At 37.4% G+C, this 20,194-nt stretch overlaps 1 protein-coding gene across 7 annotated transcripts; it reads right to left on the reverse strand.

The window, feature by feature from the left end:
• Positions 1-3,559: 3,559 nt before the first annotated feature.
• THAP6 (THAP domain containing 6) lies at positions 3,560-20,189 on the reverse strand. 7 transcript variants are annotated; one of them, XM_003985281.5, is made up of 5 exons: positions 20,051-20,189; positions 19,075-19,177; positions 17,725-17,932; positions 12,544-12,669; positions 3,560-6,307 (listed from the first exon to the last, which is right to left on the reverse strand). In XM_003985281.5, the coding sequence occupies exons 2-5, from the start codon at positions 19,152-19,154 to the stop codon at positions 6,053-6,055; spliced, it is 669 nt and encodes a 222-aa protein (XP_003985330.1). In that variant the 5' UTR covers positions 19,155-19,177; positions 20,051-20,189; the 3' UTR covers positions 3,560-6,052. The 7 variants fall into 7 exon arrangements, with proteins under 7 accessions (XP_003985330.1, XP_044912153.1, XP_006931122.1 ...); XM_045056218.1 differs by lacking the exon at positions 20,051-20,189 and adding an exon at positions 19,807-20,016; XM_006931060.4 differs by lacking the exon at positions 20,051-20,189 and adding an exon at positions 19,695-19,831.
• Between the last annotated feature and the right edge of the window lie 5 nt (positions 20,190-20,194).

The following is a 20,194-nucleotide window of genomic DNA, read 5'->3' on the forward strand; positions in this document are numbered from 1 at the left end:
TTCCCCTCTCCAGAAGTAACCACTTTTAACAGTGTGCCATATATCTTTTGATTTCTTTTTCTGTATGTTTACACACACTTAGAAACTGTTTTGTAGGAGGGTCTCCGAAATTTTTACGTAAGCGGGATAATATTTTGAGTTGCCATTTATTTCTTTTCACTGAAAGGGAGCCTTTCCTTTCCATGCCAATACATATGGACCGATCTCTTTCTTTTCAATTGTTGCTTCTTATCGCATTATGTAGGTACACTATAGTTTGTCACCACTTGATGGAATTTTATTTCCTTTCCATTTTTCCGCCCTTGAAAAATTCTCATAGCCCTCTTTGGGCACACGCAGAACCTCTTTGCCATGTAAGGCACGTTTAAAAATAACTTGCTGAAACTGTTTGGAGATTTATATTACAGAATACATTTTCATTTCCCTCGAATTTTTCCAGTCCCTATGGGGCCTTGGTGAGTGTGAACCTTTGGGTAGCCCTATTTTATCGTTGGTTAAAACCATTTCCCATCTTTTCAACAAAATATGGCCAAATAATGGTGATGGCCACAGAAAGGTGAAAGGTGTATCTCAATAAGACACTCTACTCTTAAGACCCATCTACGAGTGGCATCGTGAGAACGGCAGCCAAAACCTTTTTTTGAAATCCTAAGGATTTCAGGTAATTTCCTTCGGGTGTGTAGCCTGGCAACACTTTGTACCATGAGAAAATCGACCTCTTTCAGAAGCACCAGTACCATTCAGTTTAATTGGTCTGTTGAGTGCGCTTTGCTGGAAGTCTATAGCTGAAGGCCCGTCTCCTGTCATCTGTATTTGTGGTTGGTGCTCGTCAACTGTATTTGTGGTTGGCATCCTGCACAGCCAGTATACTTCACTATCTTTGTTTAATGAGACACTTCTATTTTAAAAAGCATGGGGCCAGATCCGCTGAGTCAGATGTGATATTATCTTTGAAGTGCACCAGCTCTAGCACAAGGATTTGGGAAATTTATTACATGACACAAATGTGTCAGGAGCTCCCTTGCTGCCAACGACCACAAAGGAGCTAAGATGAGTTCAAAGACTGTTTAGTGACTTGCTATCTGAGACGGTGTTACTCAAAGTCGTGAGCCTGTGAACTCTTTTTTTTTTTTTTTTTTTTTTTTTTACTAGTCCAGAATGAGATACGGCAACGTTCTGGTTGTTCCAGAACGTCGACCATTACAACCGTTCCATTCACAGAAAAAAGTCTTGCGAAAAAAACGCCATGAAAAAATTTTAGTTTTCAGACGTATAATGGATTCTACACTCCACAATTATTTCCGTAATATTTTACCTTTTTATTAAAACTACAGTGTGCTTCATGGCATAGTTGATTTGCATTCCTTGCAAACTCCTTACTCTGTCCGCTGGTCTGTGAACCCCATTTTATTTTATTTTATTTTTTTTCAACATATATTTATTTTTGGGACAGAGAGAGACAGAGCATGAACGGGGGAGGGGCAGAGAGAGAGGGAGACACAGAATCGGAAGCAGGCTCCAGGCTCTGAGCCATCAGCCCAGAGCCCGACGCGGGGCTCGAACTCCCGGACCGCGAGATCGTGACCTGGCTGAAGTCGGACGCTTAACCGACTGCGCCACCCAGGCGCCCCTGTGAACCCCATTTTAAGTAGCACTAGGATGCTTTATGAAGTTGAACGAAATGAATAAATGAAGCATATCTAATCTGGATTAAATGGCTTTTCAGGGTTGAGGTGGGAGGATGGAGAGAAGGATGAATTAAGTTTTCTCTCTCAGTGGGGCAGTGTTCTTTACCTGCTTTTGAGCTCTCACGGAGAGGGAAGTTACTTAAGGCACACCATTGCCTGTACCACTACCCTTCCCCACTAAATGCATTTTCCTCTCGTTTTTGCCCTCCTTCCTGTTCTTATCTCCTTTTTCCATGCTTCTCGCATGGAATTTAAAGAAAGAAAATATATACGGGAAGCTCATTGTTTTATGTTTCACACACAATGGACTACAACTCTCACCACAACTGGGTTAGGAAAGCATTACTGTCTACTTTGTAAATGCGCAGAGAAATTCAGGAAGCTGGTCCGGGTCCTACATGTGATAAAGTGGCCGGCTTGGGCCTTGACTCTAGGTCTGTTTGGTTCTCTCCCAGGGGGTTGGTCTGCTACTCTCATACCCGAGGAGGTGCTAAGAGAAATCCAGATCCTGGGACAGGACTTGGAAAGTGCCCACACTGACACACTAATGTTCCATTTTGGAACTTTGAGATTCCATTACTCTCCCAGTCTTGGCACCTTCTTTAATTGTCTAAATTCTGCTACGTCCTCGCCCACTTCTCCAGATTTGTTAGATACTTTGTGTCCCTGTAGGTTGTGGATGCCTTCATCTCATTTTTGCATCCCTCACAAGAGGGTATGGGGCTTTAAAAGCAGGACACGTGATGGATGGGTTGTTACACTGAATGTTAGTCTGTAAACTTCTTCATGTGCCTAAGATAAATATTAGATGAATGAGACCCAGTGAGACTCAGGCACTTGAGCTTTAAGGTGTGATATGAATCTGAGCATGCATGTAATCCTATAACGCAGTGCAGAGAAAGGCATCGGACAGCCCATTCTCCTGAGATGCACTCCTTGCTGCCCGTTACTACTCTGTAACCTCCTTGAGGACAGGAACGGAGTCTTTTGTTTCCCCAGTGCCTGGCACATGCACTGGCACACAGTTCCTGGTACTTGAAAACCTGTAGAATTAATGAATGTGCTCAGCACTTGTTCTTAAACGGCTGTTCCTGGTGCTGTTAACTCCCACACGGTTCTTAGATCACAAAGTGCATCTTCTTCTGCTCTTGGATTTCCTGGTCCTGATCCAATATTTTTTTTCTTCCTTTTTTATCCCGGCCAGCTCCTGCTTTGCATCAGGCCCCATTCTATGACCAGATGCACAGCAGGGAGGACGGTAAGAGATGGGACAATTGTTAGAAGCACGGAGGGGTGAAGTAGGAGGAAGCGATATGAAAGGAAGACCATGTGGCCCACGGAGAAGGCAGTCACTGGTGCAGACAGCTCACGCCCCATCCAGCTTCCCTCCAGCACACCCACTGACTATCATGGCCTTCCCATTGATCCAATGGAGGAGCCAATTATACCTTTGAGCTTCCCTCTAGAAGCACTGAATTTGACAATGTGTATGACAGATCAGTAAAATTTCGGGGGAGGAGTATCCAGTGAGCACGGGCATGCTAGGACATCCCCTCTGAAGTAAAAGACAAATTATTACGGCTTGCATCTCCCACTGTGAGGAAGGAAGCACAATGCCTAACAGGCCGTTTTGGATTTCGAAGGGAGCACATTTCACACCTAAAAATACTGCTCTCAGCTGTTATACTTGGGTGACATGAAAAGCTGCCAGTTTTGAGTGAGGCACAAGCAGGAAAGGGCTCTATGGCACATCCACATTGTGCTAAAAGCAGGTCTGTCATTTGGATCACTTAACCTAGCAGACTCTATGATTTTGGAGTTATTGTGGAGGGAAAACAATGCAGGAGAGATTAAAGCAAAACCACAGTATATATACTCTTCATTTTTCTCTGCTCATTTTATTGGATAACTGTATAAAAACCACATACAGCACATTACTGGAGAAAATATTTTATTTTCCAAATGTATAATGTATTCTACACTCAATTATTTCTGTAATATTTTACCTTTTTATTAAAACTACATATTTTAATACATTTCATCTTTTCTCAAAGGCTGTGGTATAATTGTGATTATCTTTAGCAACCAAAGTCTATTTCCAGAGGTTTAAACTTGATATGGAGAAAAATGCCACGTTAAGTCCTTTTGAACTGGTGTATTGGTTTGTTCCAGGATCCAGAGGCTACTCCAAGCTTTAAAGCAAAGCGAAACCCTCAGGCTGGTCTCAGCTGCTTGAGAAACCTCTGGATGGGGTCACTGGCTTGCTCTGCACAGGACAGTTTCTCACTGAGCTAGGCTGGAATATCTGGAAGAGGGGACTGAGGTATTTGCTGCATCCAGGCATTTGTTCTGGGTGGCAGGTGGGGAGAACCCTGTTTCTTAGGTCAGATTTCTGTTGGTAATCATTTCTCTGTAAGAATAAAGAGCAAATGGGTAGCTCTGGCTGCTTGATGATACCAAGACTTTGCTCTCAGTTACTTATCTCTCAGTGACACTAAGACCAATGACAAAGACGACAAGGGCTGAGTTCACGGTGAGCAAAGGTGACCGTGACAACTGTAATTGGGGCACAGATTGGGATTGGACTCTTGGAAAGGTCTTCCAGGCTTGAATTATTCCAAGCAGCCAGTAGAGAGCTTGAATGTGGACATACTGTGTTTGGATCTATCCTACTTTTCTCTATTGTCCACTGACTTTAATTTTTATACTCAGAAATAGTTTCCATCTTTATCATAGTACCTCCATAAAATCTAAGATCGTACCCAAACTTTCCATTAGAATGTCCATTATTCAAAATTAAATAACTAAAATAAATAACGGGTAGCTAATGAGATTTTTTTTTAGGAAGTAAAAAGATATGACCTCAGTGTTTCTTCTTAGCATAATGCTGACCTCTCAAATGTGGGAAGATTCCAATTCAGAGGAAGGTTTGGAAACCTACATAAAAATATAACATACATCAACACATAGAATATTCTTGAATACAAAGGAAATTCAAGTGACCATATCCTTGCTGACAATATAACACAAATAAAATTTCCATGAAAATTTTAGCACAAACTGCGATTCATTTCTAGTTAACACATGGAAACAACTGATACTCAAATTCTAACTACTAGAGCATACACATCTGAATGTGGTTTGAATATGTACATGTGCTTCAAAGTAGAGTTTGGTTTTGAGCTAGTAATTTTTATTCTAATTCACAATTTATGACTCTAAATTTCAGTTGTTTTTAATAAGAAATTAGGAGAAAAGCTAAATTTCTGACACCTGGATCAGAAAATAGCTAAGAGTCATTCTTGTGTATATTCAGTAAGAAGCTATTCTAAAGCTGCTGCTTTACTTAGCTATTTCTTTAAATAAAAGCCTTTGGGCAGTAATCTACTCTCCTAATTACAGTAAAATATTCTAACCCTTTCTCCAATTCCTATTACAACTGGAAGAGTCACAATTTTTTAATGATTTCACCAACATTTTGTATTTTAGAAACGCCGGCAACATTACTTTCTGTAAAATACAAAGCAACTTTAAAAATATTCAGCTAGTACTAGCATTTAGGTTTTGAAAGGATTCCTTCACAATGAAACAAAATGTTCAGAACAACTGTCAGCAACCAACCATTTAAAAATCAGATTTATGACCCCCCCCCCTTTTTTTTGTTTGCTTTTTAAACCTCTGCTGGTTTATATGAAAGTGCTCTTAGCCAAGAAGACGGAGGAGGAATGATGTACCGTACTGAAAACTGTGACCTCATCAGAGGTCTTCTCAACTTGGCTCTGAACAACTTTAAAAGCCAACAGATCTGTACCATATGCTATTCTCAGGGTCAGTACTATGGGATGACGTGTAATCTTTTGTTATTATTAACAAAAGCACCCTGGATTGGATCCAAGGTGGACATGTGTTATAAATGAATTCTGCTTTATAGTAAAGTACATTTAAAGTATAATTCATTGTACTTACCATAAAGTACATACAAGTAAAGGTACTCCTTTGAGCCAAAAATCTGATGCTGTCGAAGCAGTGTCCAATTCCTACTACCATTGTTGAATGAGACTAACTTGACCTCATTTCCTAAGTCCTGTGGAATCTTTTTAAGCTTTTAACATCTTACAATAGTGAACTGGCACTAGTTTAGGTCTATAAAAACGTAATTGTCACATCACACAAAAACATGATAACTAGCACAAATTTCTGCAAATCTTTAAAACAAAGTCTTTGAATAACAACTAAATGTATAATGCTACAGAAGACCCAAAGAAGCACTCTAAATGATGGATATTTAATGATGGTAAACAAGAATTATTTTCTAAAAACCTGTACCAATGTTAACTTTAGGTAGAATATAACATGGAATTATTTCATGAAATATAGTCTCTTTCTATGCTCTCCTGACAACACTCCCAACAGAAAGCTTCCAGTCTATTTGCTGTTTCTTGGCTGATGAGACATTCATCTTTTAATTCCCTGATTGTCTTCCTCAATGATTTTTGGAAACGTTTTTCTCGGTCTAAAACATTCCGCAGACTTTTCTTGGTATCCTCTAGCTCGCTGATCACATGATCTAATTTATGCTTAAGTTTCTTTGGACTGTCCATTACACTGTAGCTATGTTCCTAAAAACATAAACACCAAGTTATTAAACTGGAGAGACAAGTAGTTAAATAAAAGTTTTTAGCTAGGCCTCAGCTGTTTCTTACGATGCTTAGGTATCTTTAAGTTGGTGATACTTAGAGGTTTAAAGAACACAGGAAGAGGATGGGGGTGGAAGCAGTATTTTGGGTGCCCAGAGACTTCCCCCTTTATCTAAGGCTAGGAATAACATGAGGGGTACAATATCTATTGATGGGAAGCACTGCTTATTGGGGTATTTGCTATGAACATGACACTTGTAATGACTATCCAGCTTTTGTTCCCTAGGCGTGGCTCTGCTAAGTTTAAGTTTTACCTACCCAAAAATCTTATGTTGTTAAACTTTTAATGATTTTATTTTATTTTGATAAATATCTCATTTTAAAGGTGATGACAAAAAAGGAGCACTGGAGCAGGTCCTCAGGTTGAGTGTTTTTATTTAGCGAGGACCTTGGTTTTGGGTTTTTGGAGACAGAATTTAAGCTCTTTCAATATTTATTATGGTTATGCTTAAGTTTGCTGGGTATACTTTTTTTCAATTGAAAATAGGGAAGGTAACACTAATAGATCTTAAAAAGGCACTATAAAATAATTTTGAAAAGCTGTTACTCACTATTAAAATTACTAGAGAGAACTTTTGCTTCTAGCCAGTATGACAGAGACTGAATTGATTCCTATCTAAAAAAACCGACATAGGGCCAAAAGACATAAAAAACGTTATGAAGATAACAGAGATCAGGCAGGGAAGGCAGCAATCCTGGAGACATGCAAACTAAGAGGTGAACCCTATGACTGACTGCCCCAGCTTACTGTCTTGGGAGAGTGTGTATGCCTCAGTGCATGGAGGGGAAACCCAGGCAGAGCTTAGTAGATTGAGAAGATTGTGTGAAGCATCCAGGAAGACCAAGAGAGAACTCTGAAGATCCTTAGAGGCTCCCCTTCTAGTATTCAGTGCACACAGGCAGGAAACTATTTAAGGCTGAAGAAAGAATGACCAGAGAAGACCAGGAGTGCCCTGTGCTCCGATGGCATGGCCACTTTTCCCACCCCTTCCAGATCAGAAAATTTCAAGGTTCATGGGGCATTGAGGAGAGCATACAAAAGGGTCTTGCTCCAGCAGTGGAGAACAAATAGCCCTAAACTGAACATTCTCCTGGTCCTGCCTAATAAAACCTGAAAGGATCAAACTGTTTCCAAATAATTTTGTGGTATCCCAGAATAAAGCTCAAAAATACAAGACACAAAAATATCTAGCATCCAGCAAAGTAAAATTCACAATGTGTGGCACACAACATCTACCAAGTATGCAAAGAAGTAGGACAACATGAACCAGAAACCAGTCAATGGAAAATAATCAAGAATTTATACAAAAGATGAAATTACCAGATAAAAGAATTAAGGTTATTAAAGTAATATTCTATATGTTCAAGAAGTTAGGGAGAGAACGAAAGATATAAAAAAGAATCAAACAGAACACCTAGAGGTAAAATTTACAACGTGTTGAGGTGAAAAATACATTGGGGGGAATAGCATATTAGTGAAAGTGAAGATACAGCAATATGAACCATCCAGAACAGACTACAGAGAGAAAAGGGAGTATTGAAAAACAAACTCAGAAAAAACCAAAAAATTAGCAGAGCATCAGTGAGTGGTAGCATGACTCAGCTAGCCTAATATACATGTAATCAGGATCCCTGAAGCAATGGAAAGAAAAGTTGAGGTAGAATGAAATATCTGAAGACTCCATGAGTCTTCAAAATTTTTCCAAATTTGATGAAAACTATAAACCCACCGATAAAGAAGCTCAAAAATCCCAAGCATGAGAAATATGAAAACTGAACTATATATATCATAATCGAATTATTCAAACCACTGGGAAAGAAAAATTCTTAAAAGCCAAAAAAAAAAAAAAAAAAAAAAAAAAAAGGGACATGTTAGAGGATACAGAATGTATAGAGGATATAGAGGACAGATTTTTCATTAGAAACGAAGCCTATGAGAATACAGTGGAACAACATCTCTGAAGAACTAAAAACAAATAAAAAAATCTCCAAAACTATCAATCTAGGATTTGATACCCAATGAAAAAATCTTTCAAACACGAAGACTAAATAATGACTTCTTTCAGAAATATAAAAGCTGAAAGAATTCATCCCCAGCAAAGCTGCTTTATAAGAAATGTTAAAATGCTTCAGACAGAATGATGCCAGATGGAAATATGGACTTATGCAAAGGAATGAAGAGCCCTGGCAATGGCCACTACACAGGTAATGTATACAGATTTTTTCTTATTATTTATATCTCTTTAAAAGATAATTTATTGTTAAAAAATAGATAATTTATTGTTAAAAAACAAAGAACAAATGGAACATGTAGGAAACCAAACAGGATCAATACACTAAGTGTAAATAGTCTAAATAACCCAATTAAAAGGCTAAAATGACCAGCTAAGATTAAAAAATCAAGACCCAACAGTATAAGCTCCCTAAAAAAAACATGTACTTCAAAAAGTCCCAAATAGGTTTAAAGTAAAAGAGTAGAAAAAGATACAGATCTTCCTCCACTTATGATGGGTCTCACAAGACCTATTTTATAATAAAGTATTGAATATCTCATGTCATTTATTGAATACTGTATTGGAAGTGAAAAATACAATGGTTGTATGGGCACAGAATGGTTGCAAGTGTGTTGGTTGTTCACCCTTGTGACTGCATGGCTGACTGGGAGCTGTGGCTTGCTGCTACTGTCCAGCATCACAAAAGAGTATAGTACTCCATATCGCTGGCCCAGGAAAAGACGAAAATTAGAAACTTAAAATATGGCTTCTACTGAATGCCTTATTCATTTTGCACTATTGGAAAGCTGAAAAATCATGAGTTGAATCATCACAAGTTGGGGACCATCTGTACACCCATATAACACTAAAGAAAAAGGAAACTAGAGTGGGTATAGTGCTATCAGAAAAATAGATTTCAGACTAAAGAACATTACCAGGGAAGGTCATTTCCTAATAATAAAGGGGTTAAATTAACAAGACAAAACAATCCTAGATATTAGCACTCAATCACAGTGCTGCAAAATGTAATGAGTAAAAACTGACAAGTTCAAGGAGAATTAGACAAATACATAGTTACAACAGAAAGTTAAACTCCTCTCTCAATAACAGAACAAGTAGACAGAAATTTAGTAAGGATAAAATCTTGAACAACAGTCTTGATATTTCTAAAACATTCTAGGTAACATCAGCAGAATGCACATTCTTTGCAAATGCACACAGAACATTTGCCAAGACAGGCTATATTAGAGACTATAAATCTCAATAAATTTAAAAACATCTCAAGCAATTTCAAGCCATACAATGTATTCTGACTACCACAGAATTAAATTAGGCACATTAATAGAAAGACATCTGGAAAATTCCCCAGTATTTGGAAACTACAGGGCACACACACACTTCTAAATAACTCATGGGTCAAAGAACAAATAAAAATGGAATTTGAAAGTTTTCTGAACTAAATGAAAATGAAAACATTTATGGAGTGTTGCTAAAGCAACACCTAGGGAGAAATTAATACCACTAAATGCCTACATTATAAAGGAATGTCTCAAGTCAATGACCTTAGCTTTCATTTTAAGAAACTAGAAAAAGATGAGCAAATTCTACTGGAATAAATAGAAAAAGCAAATAGTAAAGATGAATGGAAATCACTGAAGTAGAAAACAAAAACAAAAAAAGTGAGAAAATCAATGGAAGCTAGTTCTTTAACAAGATCAATAAAATTGACAAATCTCTAGGTAGACTGATCAGCAATAAAAAAGAACAGAAACAAATTGCCAATATCAGAAATGGGAGAGATGATATCACTACAAATTCTACATATATTAAAAAGGACAGTAAGCCAATATTATGAACAATTTGACAACTGAGATAAAATGGGACCAATGCCTTGGAAGATACAAGCTACCAAAAAAAACCTTACCTACAAAATCACACACCCTGATAGTTTAACTGGAGTATTCTACCAAATACTTATGGAAGAAATAACATTAAATCTATACAAACTCAGAAAATCAAAAAAGGACGCAATATTTTCCAACTTTTTCATTAAGGTCAGCATTATTCTGATTCTAAACCAGACAAAAATATTACAAGGAAAGAAAACTACAGGTCAATATCCCTACTGAACATACAAGAAAAGATTCTAAACAAAATTTTAATAAATCCAATTCAACAATATATAAGAGGATAACACACCATGAAGAAGTTGAGTTTATTCTGAGGTTGGTTTAATATTCAAACATCAATTGATATAACTAATCATTTTTCCCAAACTAAAAAAGAAAAACCATAGAAAACCTCAATAGACACAGAAAAAGTGTTTGACAAAACTAACATTCATTTCTGATAAAAAACTTTCAGCAAACTAGGAACAGAAAGGCACTTCCTCAACCTGATAAAAGCATTTATGAAAAACCTACAGTTAACATCATATTCAGTGGTGAAAGACTGAATGTCTTCTTCCTAAAATCAGGAGCAAAGCATGGAGATCAGCTCTCAGTGTTCTCTATTCAGCAAAGCCCTGGAGGTTCAAAGCAGTCCAATAAATATTGCAGGAAAGAAATGAGGCATCCATATTAGAAAGGAAAAATTAAAACTATCTTTAATGACAGACAACATGATTATGTAGAAAATATAACAGCCTTTACAAAAAAGCATAATTAATATATGAGTTTACAAGTTTGCCAAGTACAAAATCAGCATACAAAAATCAACTTCCATATACTATCAGTAAACCAAACAAAACAACACCATTTGTAATAGCATCCAAACACATATAATACTTAGGGATAAATCTGACAAAATGAAAGACCTATACGCTGAAAACTACAAAACATTGTTGAGAGAAGTTAAAGACCTGAATAAATGCAAAGATATAATGAGTTCACAGGTTCAAAGACTTAGAAGTTTCATTAAGATGTCAATTCTTCTCAAATGAATCTGTACATACAACACAACCCAGCTAAAATTCCAGCAGGCATTTTTGTAGAAATTGTTACAAAATGATTCTAGGGGCACCTGGGTGGCTCAGTCAGTTAAGCGGCTGACTGATCTTGATCATGACTGGTCATGATCTTGCAGTTTGTGAGTTCAAGCCCCGTGTCGGGCTCTGTGCTGAAAGCTCAGAGCCTGGAGCCTGCTTCAGATTCTGTGTCTGCCTCTCTCTCTCTGCCCCTCCCCTGCTTGCACTCTGTCTTTCTCAAAAATAAATAAACATTAAAAAAAAGAAAAGATTCTAAAAATTCATATGAAAATGCAAAAGATCTAGAATATTCAAAACAACTTTGAAAATTAACAAAGTTGGAAGACAAACACTGCCCTATTTCAAGTATTACTATGAAGCGATGGTAATCAAGAAAGTAAAACAGACCTGGATTCTAGGTGTGGCTCTAATATGAGTATGCAAGGAGATGAATAAGTAATGCAAGCTTGAAAACTCTGTATGTATGACTGTTCTTTAAGAAAACCTAAAGATGTGACTATAATTTTTATTAGATGTTTCCATGTAGAAAATATAGTACTTAAAGGGATTATTGCATTTTCTTGGTAAAAAATAGCTGTATGAAAGCACTCTTTGAACTAAATATGCAACCAAAGGATTAACTACCTGTATATTATTATCCCATATATAAAAATTATAATGGCTCTGGGAAACACTATTTTTGGGCATTTTATATATTTATATAACATATTTATATATATATATATATATATATACACAAATACATATACACATATATACATGTACATACATATAATTATGTATACATAATATATAACATTATATAAGATATATAATTATGTATATATAATATATAACATAATACATATATAATATATATATATAACATATATATATTAATGTGAGGGTACCTGGGTGGCATAGTTGGTTAAGCTTAGGTCATGATCTCATGGTTTGTGGGGCTCAGCCCCAACTCTAGCTCCACACTGACAGCATGGCATCTGCTTGGGATTCTCTCCCTCCCTTTCTCTGCCCCTCCCCCATTCATGCACGTGTACGTGCACACTTGGGTAGGCTCTCTCTCAAAATAAGTAAACTTAAAAAAACCCTCAAATGCCTAAACCTCTAGTTTAATCCTAATGGAGAAGACGTATTACCTTAAAAATATCAACATTAGTTCAGTAAGTAATTTTACTTACAAAAGTGAACTGAGATTGGAATTCTTCAGTACATGAGGAAGCACCAACAAGCTGGTGATTGTGGTTTGTGACTGGAAGGGTTTTGAGGGTGAAGTTTTTTCTAGAATGAAGTTTTTCTTTTTTCCCCTGTTAAGAAGAGTTAATAAAAATCATTGTAGATACTTCTGTCCTTTCTTACATTTTTATTCCTTCTCTACTTTGTGTAGTGGAATTAATATTTCTTTTCATGAAATTGCTTTAAAAACTCAGTAAATTTTAAATTTCTCTGAGATTAAAGGAACTTCCTGAAAATAACTCTAAAGTTCATCTAGAAACACAAATTTTCCTAAAAAAAAAAGAGAGTGGTATTGAGAAAGAATACGTTCTACCACTTATTAAAGATATATTACCCAATAACAACAGTTAAAATAGTGTGCTACTCTCCTGAGACAGAAAAATCTGTAAAATGATCAAGTGTATAAAAGGTGTTAGGATAAAAAATGGCATTCTAAATAAGTGGAAAAAGGCTGTAAATCATGTAAAAATGAATTAAGAAAAATAGTTACATCCTTTATATATAATAAATCATGATGAAATTTTAGTACTGAAAATTTATGTACAAATGAAAACCCTTAGGAACTAGAAAAAATCAGGGAATATTTATATAATCTTAAAGTGGGGAAGGCTAAAGTCAGACAATTCAATAAAAAATATACAACATACTATTTAAAAAAGAAGTCTGAACTTCAAACAAAACAAAAAATACCAAACCAATGTGATAATTAGTACTAAAGACAAATGACAAAAAGTAACTATAACACATGGGGCACCTGGGTGGCTCAGTCGGTTAAGTGTCTGACCAGCTCAGGTCATGATCTTGTAGTTCGTGAATTCAAGCCCCGCATCAGGCTCTGTGCTAATGGTTCAGAGCCCGGAGCCTGCTTTGGATTCGTGTCTCCCTCTCTCTGCCCCTCCCCTGCTCACACACACTTTCTCTCTCAAAAACAAATAAACATTAAAAAATAAATAAAATTATAAAAAAAAAGTAACTGCAACACAGATGGCAGTTAAATGATTCGTATCTTCAATGTACAGTGTTTTTACATGTAGTTTAAAAAAGATGAAAATAGCAGAGGACCCAAATAAGTAACTCACAAAAAATACAAACGTCTAATAAACATATGAAAAAATGTGGAGACTCACCAATATTCAAAAATAAAACAATGAAATGCCACTTTTGCCTATCAATTTTAACAAAGGTTTAAAAACACAACTTACACTGAGGATTAGGGTGGATGGACACTTTCATGCATAGCTACTGGGAAGAAGATTGGTACAAGCTTTCTGGTGGGCCTTTGGGGATCTGATTCAAAAGCAAAGGCTTTAAAAATGTGTATAATCTTTGATCTAACAATTTTATTTCCAGGAATTTGGTTTGAGGAAATAAGGATAAGTACAAAGATTTGGCTAGAATTATGTTCATCAGTGTTAATTTAAAATAGTAAAAGATGATAACCTATATACAATAGTGATTGGGTTACATAAACCACTGTTCATACATAAGATCCATTGCTACATGGTCACTAAAATGTTCCATAAAACCAATACCACCAGGTATTGACAAGGATATAGAACCAGAGGAACACTGACATGCAGATGGTGAGACTACAAATTGGCAAAACCACTTTGGAAAAACTACAGCAGTATCAGCTCAAGCTGAACACACACATCCCTAGGACCCAGTAGTTCCACTTCTAAGAGAATTGTACATATACTCTGCAGAAATGTGAACCTAAGTGCACCAAAAGACATGGACAAAAACATTCATAGTTGCACCATTCATAATAGCTCCAAAGTGAAAACAACCTAAATGTTTGTCAATAGTAGAATGGTGAAAGTTTATTTAAATAGAATACTATTGCAGAGAAAATGAATGGACTATTATCACATACTACAACATGGATGAATCACACAAACAAAATGCTGAGCTAAGCAAGTCAGAGTACATACTGTCTGAGTTCATTTATATAACTGATGGTGACAGAAGTCAGGATAGTAGTTACCTTTGGGGCTGTAGTGACTGCCAAAGAGTATGAAGAGGTTTCTGGGTGCTGATACTATTTTATATCTTGGTATGAAGAGAGTTACATGACTATATTCACTTTATGACAACTTATTGCTCAGTACGCTTATGATGTGTGCGCTTTTCCATATAGATACTATATTTCAGTAAATTTAGTTTAAAAAATTGATGTTCTACACAGGTTTCTCTTAAAAATATGATCCATAGATCTGCAAGACAATTGTGTGGGGTGCCTGTTAAAAAAATGCAGCCTTCTTAGGGGCTCCTGGATGGCTTAGTTGTTTAAGCGTCCAACTCTTGATTTTGGCTCAGTGTATGATCATGTGGTTAGTGAGTTCGAGCCCCGCATTGGGTACCACACTGACAATGTGGAACCTGCTTGGGATTCTCTTGTCTCTCTCTCTCTCTCTCTGCCCTTTCCCCGCTTGTGCTTTCTCTGTGTCTCAAATAAACTTAAAAAAAAAGTGCAGGTTTCTGGACTCCAGCACAAACTCAGTGAGTCAAATTCTCTGGGCCACATGATTCTCCATTTTGAACAAGCTCCCTGGATAATTCTTACGTAGGCTAAAGTTTGAGAACCATTGTTGTGGAAAAATATTTAGCATCATGGAAAGCAGTAGTTAACAGTGGACTCTAGGGGCACCTGGGTGGCTTCAGTCAGTTAAGAGTCTGACTCTTGACTTTGGTTCAGGTCATGATCTCTCATAGTTGTGGGATCGAGCCCTACATCGGGCTCTGTGCTGGGCATGGCACCTACTCAAGATTCTCTCTCTCTCCCTCTGTCCCTCCCCCTGCTCATGCACTCTCTCTCTAAAAAACAAAACAAAAACAAAAACAAAAACAAAAAACAGTGGACTCTGAAGCCAAAATGCCTGGGCTCAAATCCAGCCTCTGCCATCGAACAGCTGTGTGACAACGAGGAAGATATTCCAGCTCTTTGGACCTAGGTGTCCTCAAGTAGTAAAATGAGAATAACAATAGTATTTTTTTCACATGGGTGTTATGAGGATTAAATGAGTTTATATGCAAAGTGCCCAGAATAGTGCCTAGCACATAGTAAACACTATATAAATGTTGAGATGAAATGAATGGGGAGGGTGGAAGGGAATGAGATGGAAGCAAATTAAGAAAAGAATATACAGGTGATCCGTGAACAATGCAGGGTTAGGGACACCAACCTCCCTGCACAGTTGAAAATCTGTGTATAACTTTTGACTCTCCCAAAACTTAACTGCCAATAGCCTAATGCTTGTTGGTTGGAGGCCTTACCGTTAACAGTTGATTAACACATATTTTGTACATGTATTATATACCATATTCTTACAATAAAGTAGAGAAAATATTATTAAAATCCTAAGGAAGAGAAAATACATTTAAAGTACTGCGCTGTATATTTATTAAAAAATATCTGTATATAAGTAGACCCATGCATTCAAATTCTGTTTTCAAGGATCAAATGTACAGTGTAAGTATAATTTTATAAGAATATATAAATATAGGTGAATACATATACAAACATACACATACAAATGACTGGAAAGATACACATTGAAGTGTTAAAAGTATTATCTCTGGATTATGTGATTATTGATAATTTTTATTTTCTTTTTGCTTGTGTCATCTAATTTCCTATAATACAAAATTTCTTTTGTTATAGGATATAGTTTTTGAAAGTTAGTAACTTATGGTTTGATTTTATTATGCCCACATTTCTTAAGGTTCTCAACATTAATGCTGGATGAGACCTTGCTATAAGGAAAGAAATCCTTTATAACAAATTGCACAAGATATTATAAATTTATTAACATGGGAGAGAGTGAGGCAGTCTCTACTTGCTCACTCAGGCACTGGAAAATGACCAAGACCATCTCGAAGCAGGTACACTTCCAGATTACATATCTTCCTTGACTTATGATACGGTTATATAAATTGAGAATATTGTAAGTTGAAAAGGCATTTGATACACCCAACCTACTGAACATAGTGGTTTAGACTCCCCTACCTTAAACATACTCAGAACGCTTACATTAGCCGATAGTTAGGCAAAGTCATTTAACGCAAAGCCTATTTTATAACGGAGTGTTGATATCTCGTGTAATTTATTAAATACTGTTCTGAAACTGAAAAACAGACTGGTTGTGTGGGTTCAGAATGATTGTCAGTGTATCAGTTGTTCACCCTCGTGACCATTGTGGCTGCAGCTTACTCCCACTGCCCAGCATCACGGGAATATGGTATTGCATACTCCCATGTGCGCTGTATTACGTATCGCTAGCCTAGGAAAAGATGAAACTTAAAAATTCAAAGTATGGTTTCTATTGAATGTGTATTGCTTTCGCACTGTTGTAAAGTTGAAAAATCAGAAGTCAAAGGCCATCTGTATTTCCCTTGTTTCCAACTGTCAGGAAGGAGATATCTTTCAATGGAGGTTCATGACTATTGTTCTGGGAACTGATAGGTTCTCCCTGAATTTTCTACACTGGAATCAGTTACTCTATGGTGTCTAGACACTTTGCCATATTTTAACTCAAGAGAGATACTGAGGGTGAGACAGTCAACCCGTGGCACTAATATCACTGAGAAAAAACACAAAATTCAACTAGACTTATACAATCTTTTTATTTTCTTTTTCTTACCTCTTCTCTCCTTTCATTCTCCCGTTCTCCTCTCTTTTGCTTTTCTTCCTTTTAGTTTTACCTAGGCTTTAAGCTTGAATGTATGTGGCTCTAAAAGTATACTTTGGTCCTATTACTTTGGCTCTATACTTTGGCTCTGCTCTTGACTTTTGCTCCAGTGTGAAGAGGACTGGCAACTCGGAACTTCAATTCAACCCTCTTATTTTCCTCCTTTTTTAGATATAAGTCCTGAGTTATGTCAACTCCTAAAATCAGTCCCCTTCACCAAATATTTTAACATGCCAATATTTCTGAGTGGCTACTGGTAAAATACTCCTACTACATATTATAAAACCTGAAGCAGTCACTTCCAAATTTAGAAACTCAAAAAATGGACTTCAAACGAATAAGCAAACCATCAAAATGTTAGCCTGAATGGTGATGGTTCTTCAGCAGTACCATAAAAAATGAGCAACGATGCTAAGCAGTGTCTCATAAACAAACCTGTAAGTGAGATGAGGGATCAAAGATAGAAGGTATGACTCCAGGTTTCAGTTTAATATTTGGAGCACTTCTGTCAAAATCTGTCTTCTTAAAGTGCCTTGAACACAACACGTCTCCTTTTTTAGGCTCCCAGATGCCTGCAGCATTCACATCAAGTCTTTTCATGGCTAATACCCATTTTCTTTTGACGTTTTCATCTGTGGGGAATCTAGAAAAAAACATATAAACAGTATCCTAATATTAAGCACTGTCAATATATACTTGAACTAAGGTTGTGACTAAATCGGTTCACTGAGAAGTTTGTTACTACTCTTGGGAAATGGACTATTCAGGAAGCCATCATGAATCAAGCTTTCAGAACTTTCAGTTTTAATAGATTTTTCCACCAGTCATGCTGCAAACATATGGCCCTCATTTCAATTTTTCTCATATCATAAAGAAGAAAAGTTTCAAGGGATACTTCAACCTTACATTAAGATCCACAACTGGGGGATTTTCCTTCATCTATGATAATACCATTTGGGACTTTTCCTATGCGAAGCCATACCCAGAATTGATCCCAGATGAACAGAGTACCTCATACTTTCATTCTTCTGTCAGCATCAGAAAGTTGCTTTGTACAGCATTTAACACACAACAGGTCTATAAATGCTTAGTGAATGAAGGCAGACAACAGCTGCACAGTTTGGGGTTCTAGAGAAAAGAACTATTTTGAGAGATCTGGAAACCAATAACCATATCTTCTGTAATTTTCCAAGCTGATTCAAATCTTTGTTTTTGGAATAAGGTGGGGTATACATACTCATTTTTTATTTCCTCATACCTAGCAAAGTACTTATCAGATCTTTCTCTAGCACATAGCACAGTGCCTGGCACAAAAGCAGCAAAATAAACTTCTAGCAAATGAATAATTATTAAAATTAGATCATCTTGACTTACCCGTAATACTGTTAAAGAACCCTTGGTCTGAACTTGTAATTTACATTTTTTCTCTACAACGTAAGTTTGATCTATTTCTAAATAGAAAGGTCAATATATTTGGGCAAAGATCCTTCCTTCAGATTGTAAACTCCATATAAACAAAACAATTTCTTTGAAGGTATGTTAAAACACAAAGTCACAATATTAACAAAAATGAGCTTGATATTTTTACTAGCCTTTGATACCTTGACAGGAATCTTCAACTTTTAAACTAAGTTATAAAAACGTAAATGTATCCCTTCAAATTCACTTAAAAAGCTATTTATTTAAAAAAGCTTTGGGAACTAAAGGTCAAAACTGAAAAATTAAGTATAACTGTCTTTGGCTTTTTTAACAGAAGTACTTGGCTTAACTATGGCAAAATCTTACACGTGAAACGTCAGTCCTTTTAACTTGGAATTTGGCAAACAGCGGGAAGCACATCCAATGGCCGAGCAACATTTCACCATGATTTTAGCAACTCATAACAGAACTGAAAGAAAATTAAAACGGTAAGAGTTAGCAATTTCAAAGCTAAGGGGAACATGTTTACTTTTCCCAGCGTGTTTTGGGTGATGTGAAATCATGCTAGAAAGCCAAAGGCAAATATTTTCTTCCAACACTAACAGCTCTAAAAATTTTCCAGGGGCTTGCCTCTTCAGAAGGCCAATCATTTTTTCACTGCGCACCCCGAAGTGTCTGACTCAGTCTTGCAGGCTTGTACATTTCCCTTCCGCCTTTTTACAGGCACCATGCCACAAGGCCTTTGCACACGAACTCCTACTCATCTTTTTAGCTCACGTGTTGCTTCCCCAGGGAAACCTTCCTTGGCACCCAGATTAATCCGATCCCCTCCAGCATTAACTCTCATAGAACACACACTTCTTCCTAGCACTTCTCAAAGCTGTAATCTTCATTTATGTCAGTGATTCATTCTGTGATCAATGTCTTTCTCCTTTACCAGTCTGTGAGATCCAAGAGGGCATGGTGGGGCGTGTACTTTTTCTCACTTTTTGTCCCCATGCTTAGCTGGTGACTGGCATACAGGAAACGTCAATGCATATTTTGAAGGAATGACGAGCGACTAAAAGCAGCAGCTGCAAAAGCAGAGCGCGCCCGTACCCGCTCTGAGCCCGGAGGCCTGGCGGAGCTCCGCCCCTTTCTCGAGGCACCAGGCCGCCGCAAGGGGAGAGGGAGGGGCCGCCCTGTCACAGGTGCGGATGCGGCCGAAGAGCGTCCCTTTCTCAGGGGCCTCCCGGCGTCTCCGCGCCGCTGCGGTCCACCTCGCCCCGAACCACGCCCAGGGCCTGGGCGAGTAGCGATGGGGACTGGGGGGGTGGAAAGAAGAGGCAACCTAAGTTATTACCGTTAGCAGCGAAGTCAGCAACTGACGTCGACAGCAGAGATTGCGTTTCCCTTCACTTCCGCCCCGTCGCCTCGGGAACCGGAAATCCGGCTGCCCCGGGTCACGTGCTGAGCCGCCATATCAGCTCGGCTGGCTGCTGTGACC

This window comes from Felis catus, chromosome B1, assembly GCF_018350175.1.
Source record: "Felis catus isolate Fca126 chromosome B1, F.catus_Fca126_mat1.0, whole genome shotgun sequence".
Classification (NCBI taxonomy): Eukaryota; Metazoa; Chordata; class Mammalia; order Carnivora; family Felidae; genus Felis; species Felis catus.

Excerpts from the sequence above, each read along its gene's own strand:
- THAP6 (XM_003985281.5), bottom strand. The coding sequence starts at position 19,154 with ATGGTGAAATGTTGCTCGGCCATTGGATGTGCTTCCCGCTGTTTGCCA. Across the intron at positions 17,933-19,074 it reads AAAGGACTGACGTTTCACGT|ATTCCCCACAGATGAAAACG; the intron begins GTAAGATTTTGC and ends GTTTTTTTCTAG. Across the intron at positions 6,308-12,543 it reads TCCAATCTCAGTTCACTTTT|GAACATAGCTACAGTGTAAT; the intron begins GTAAGTAAAATT and ends TTATGTTTTTAG.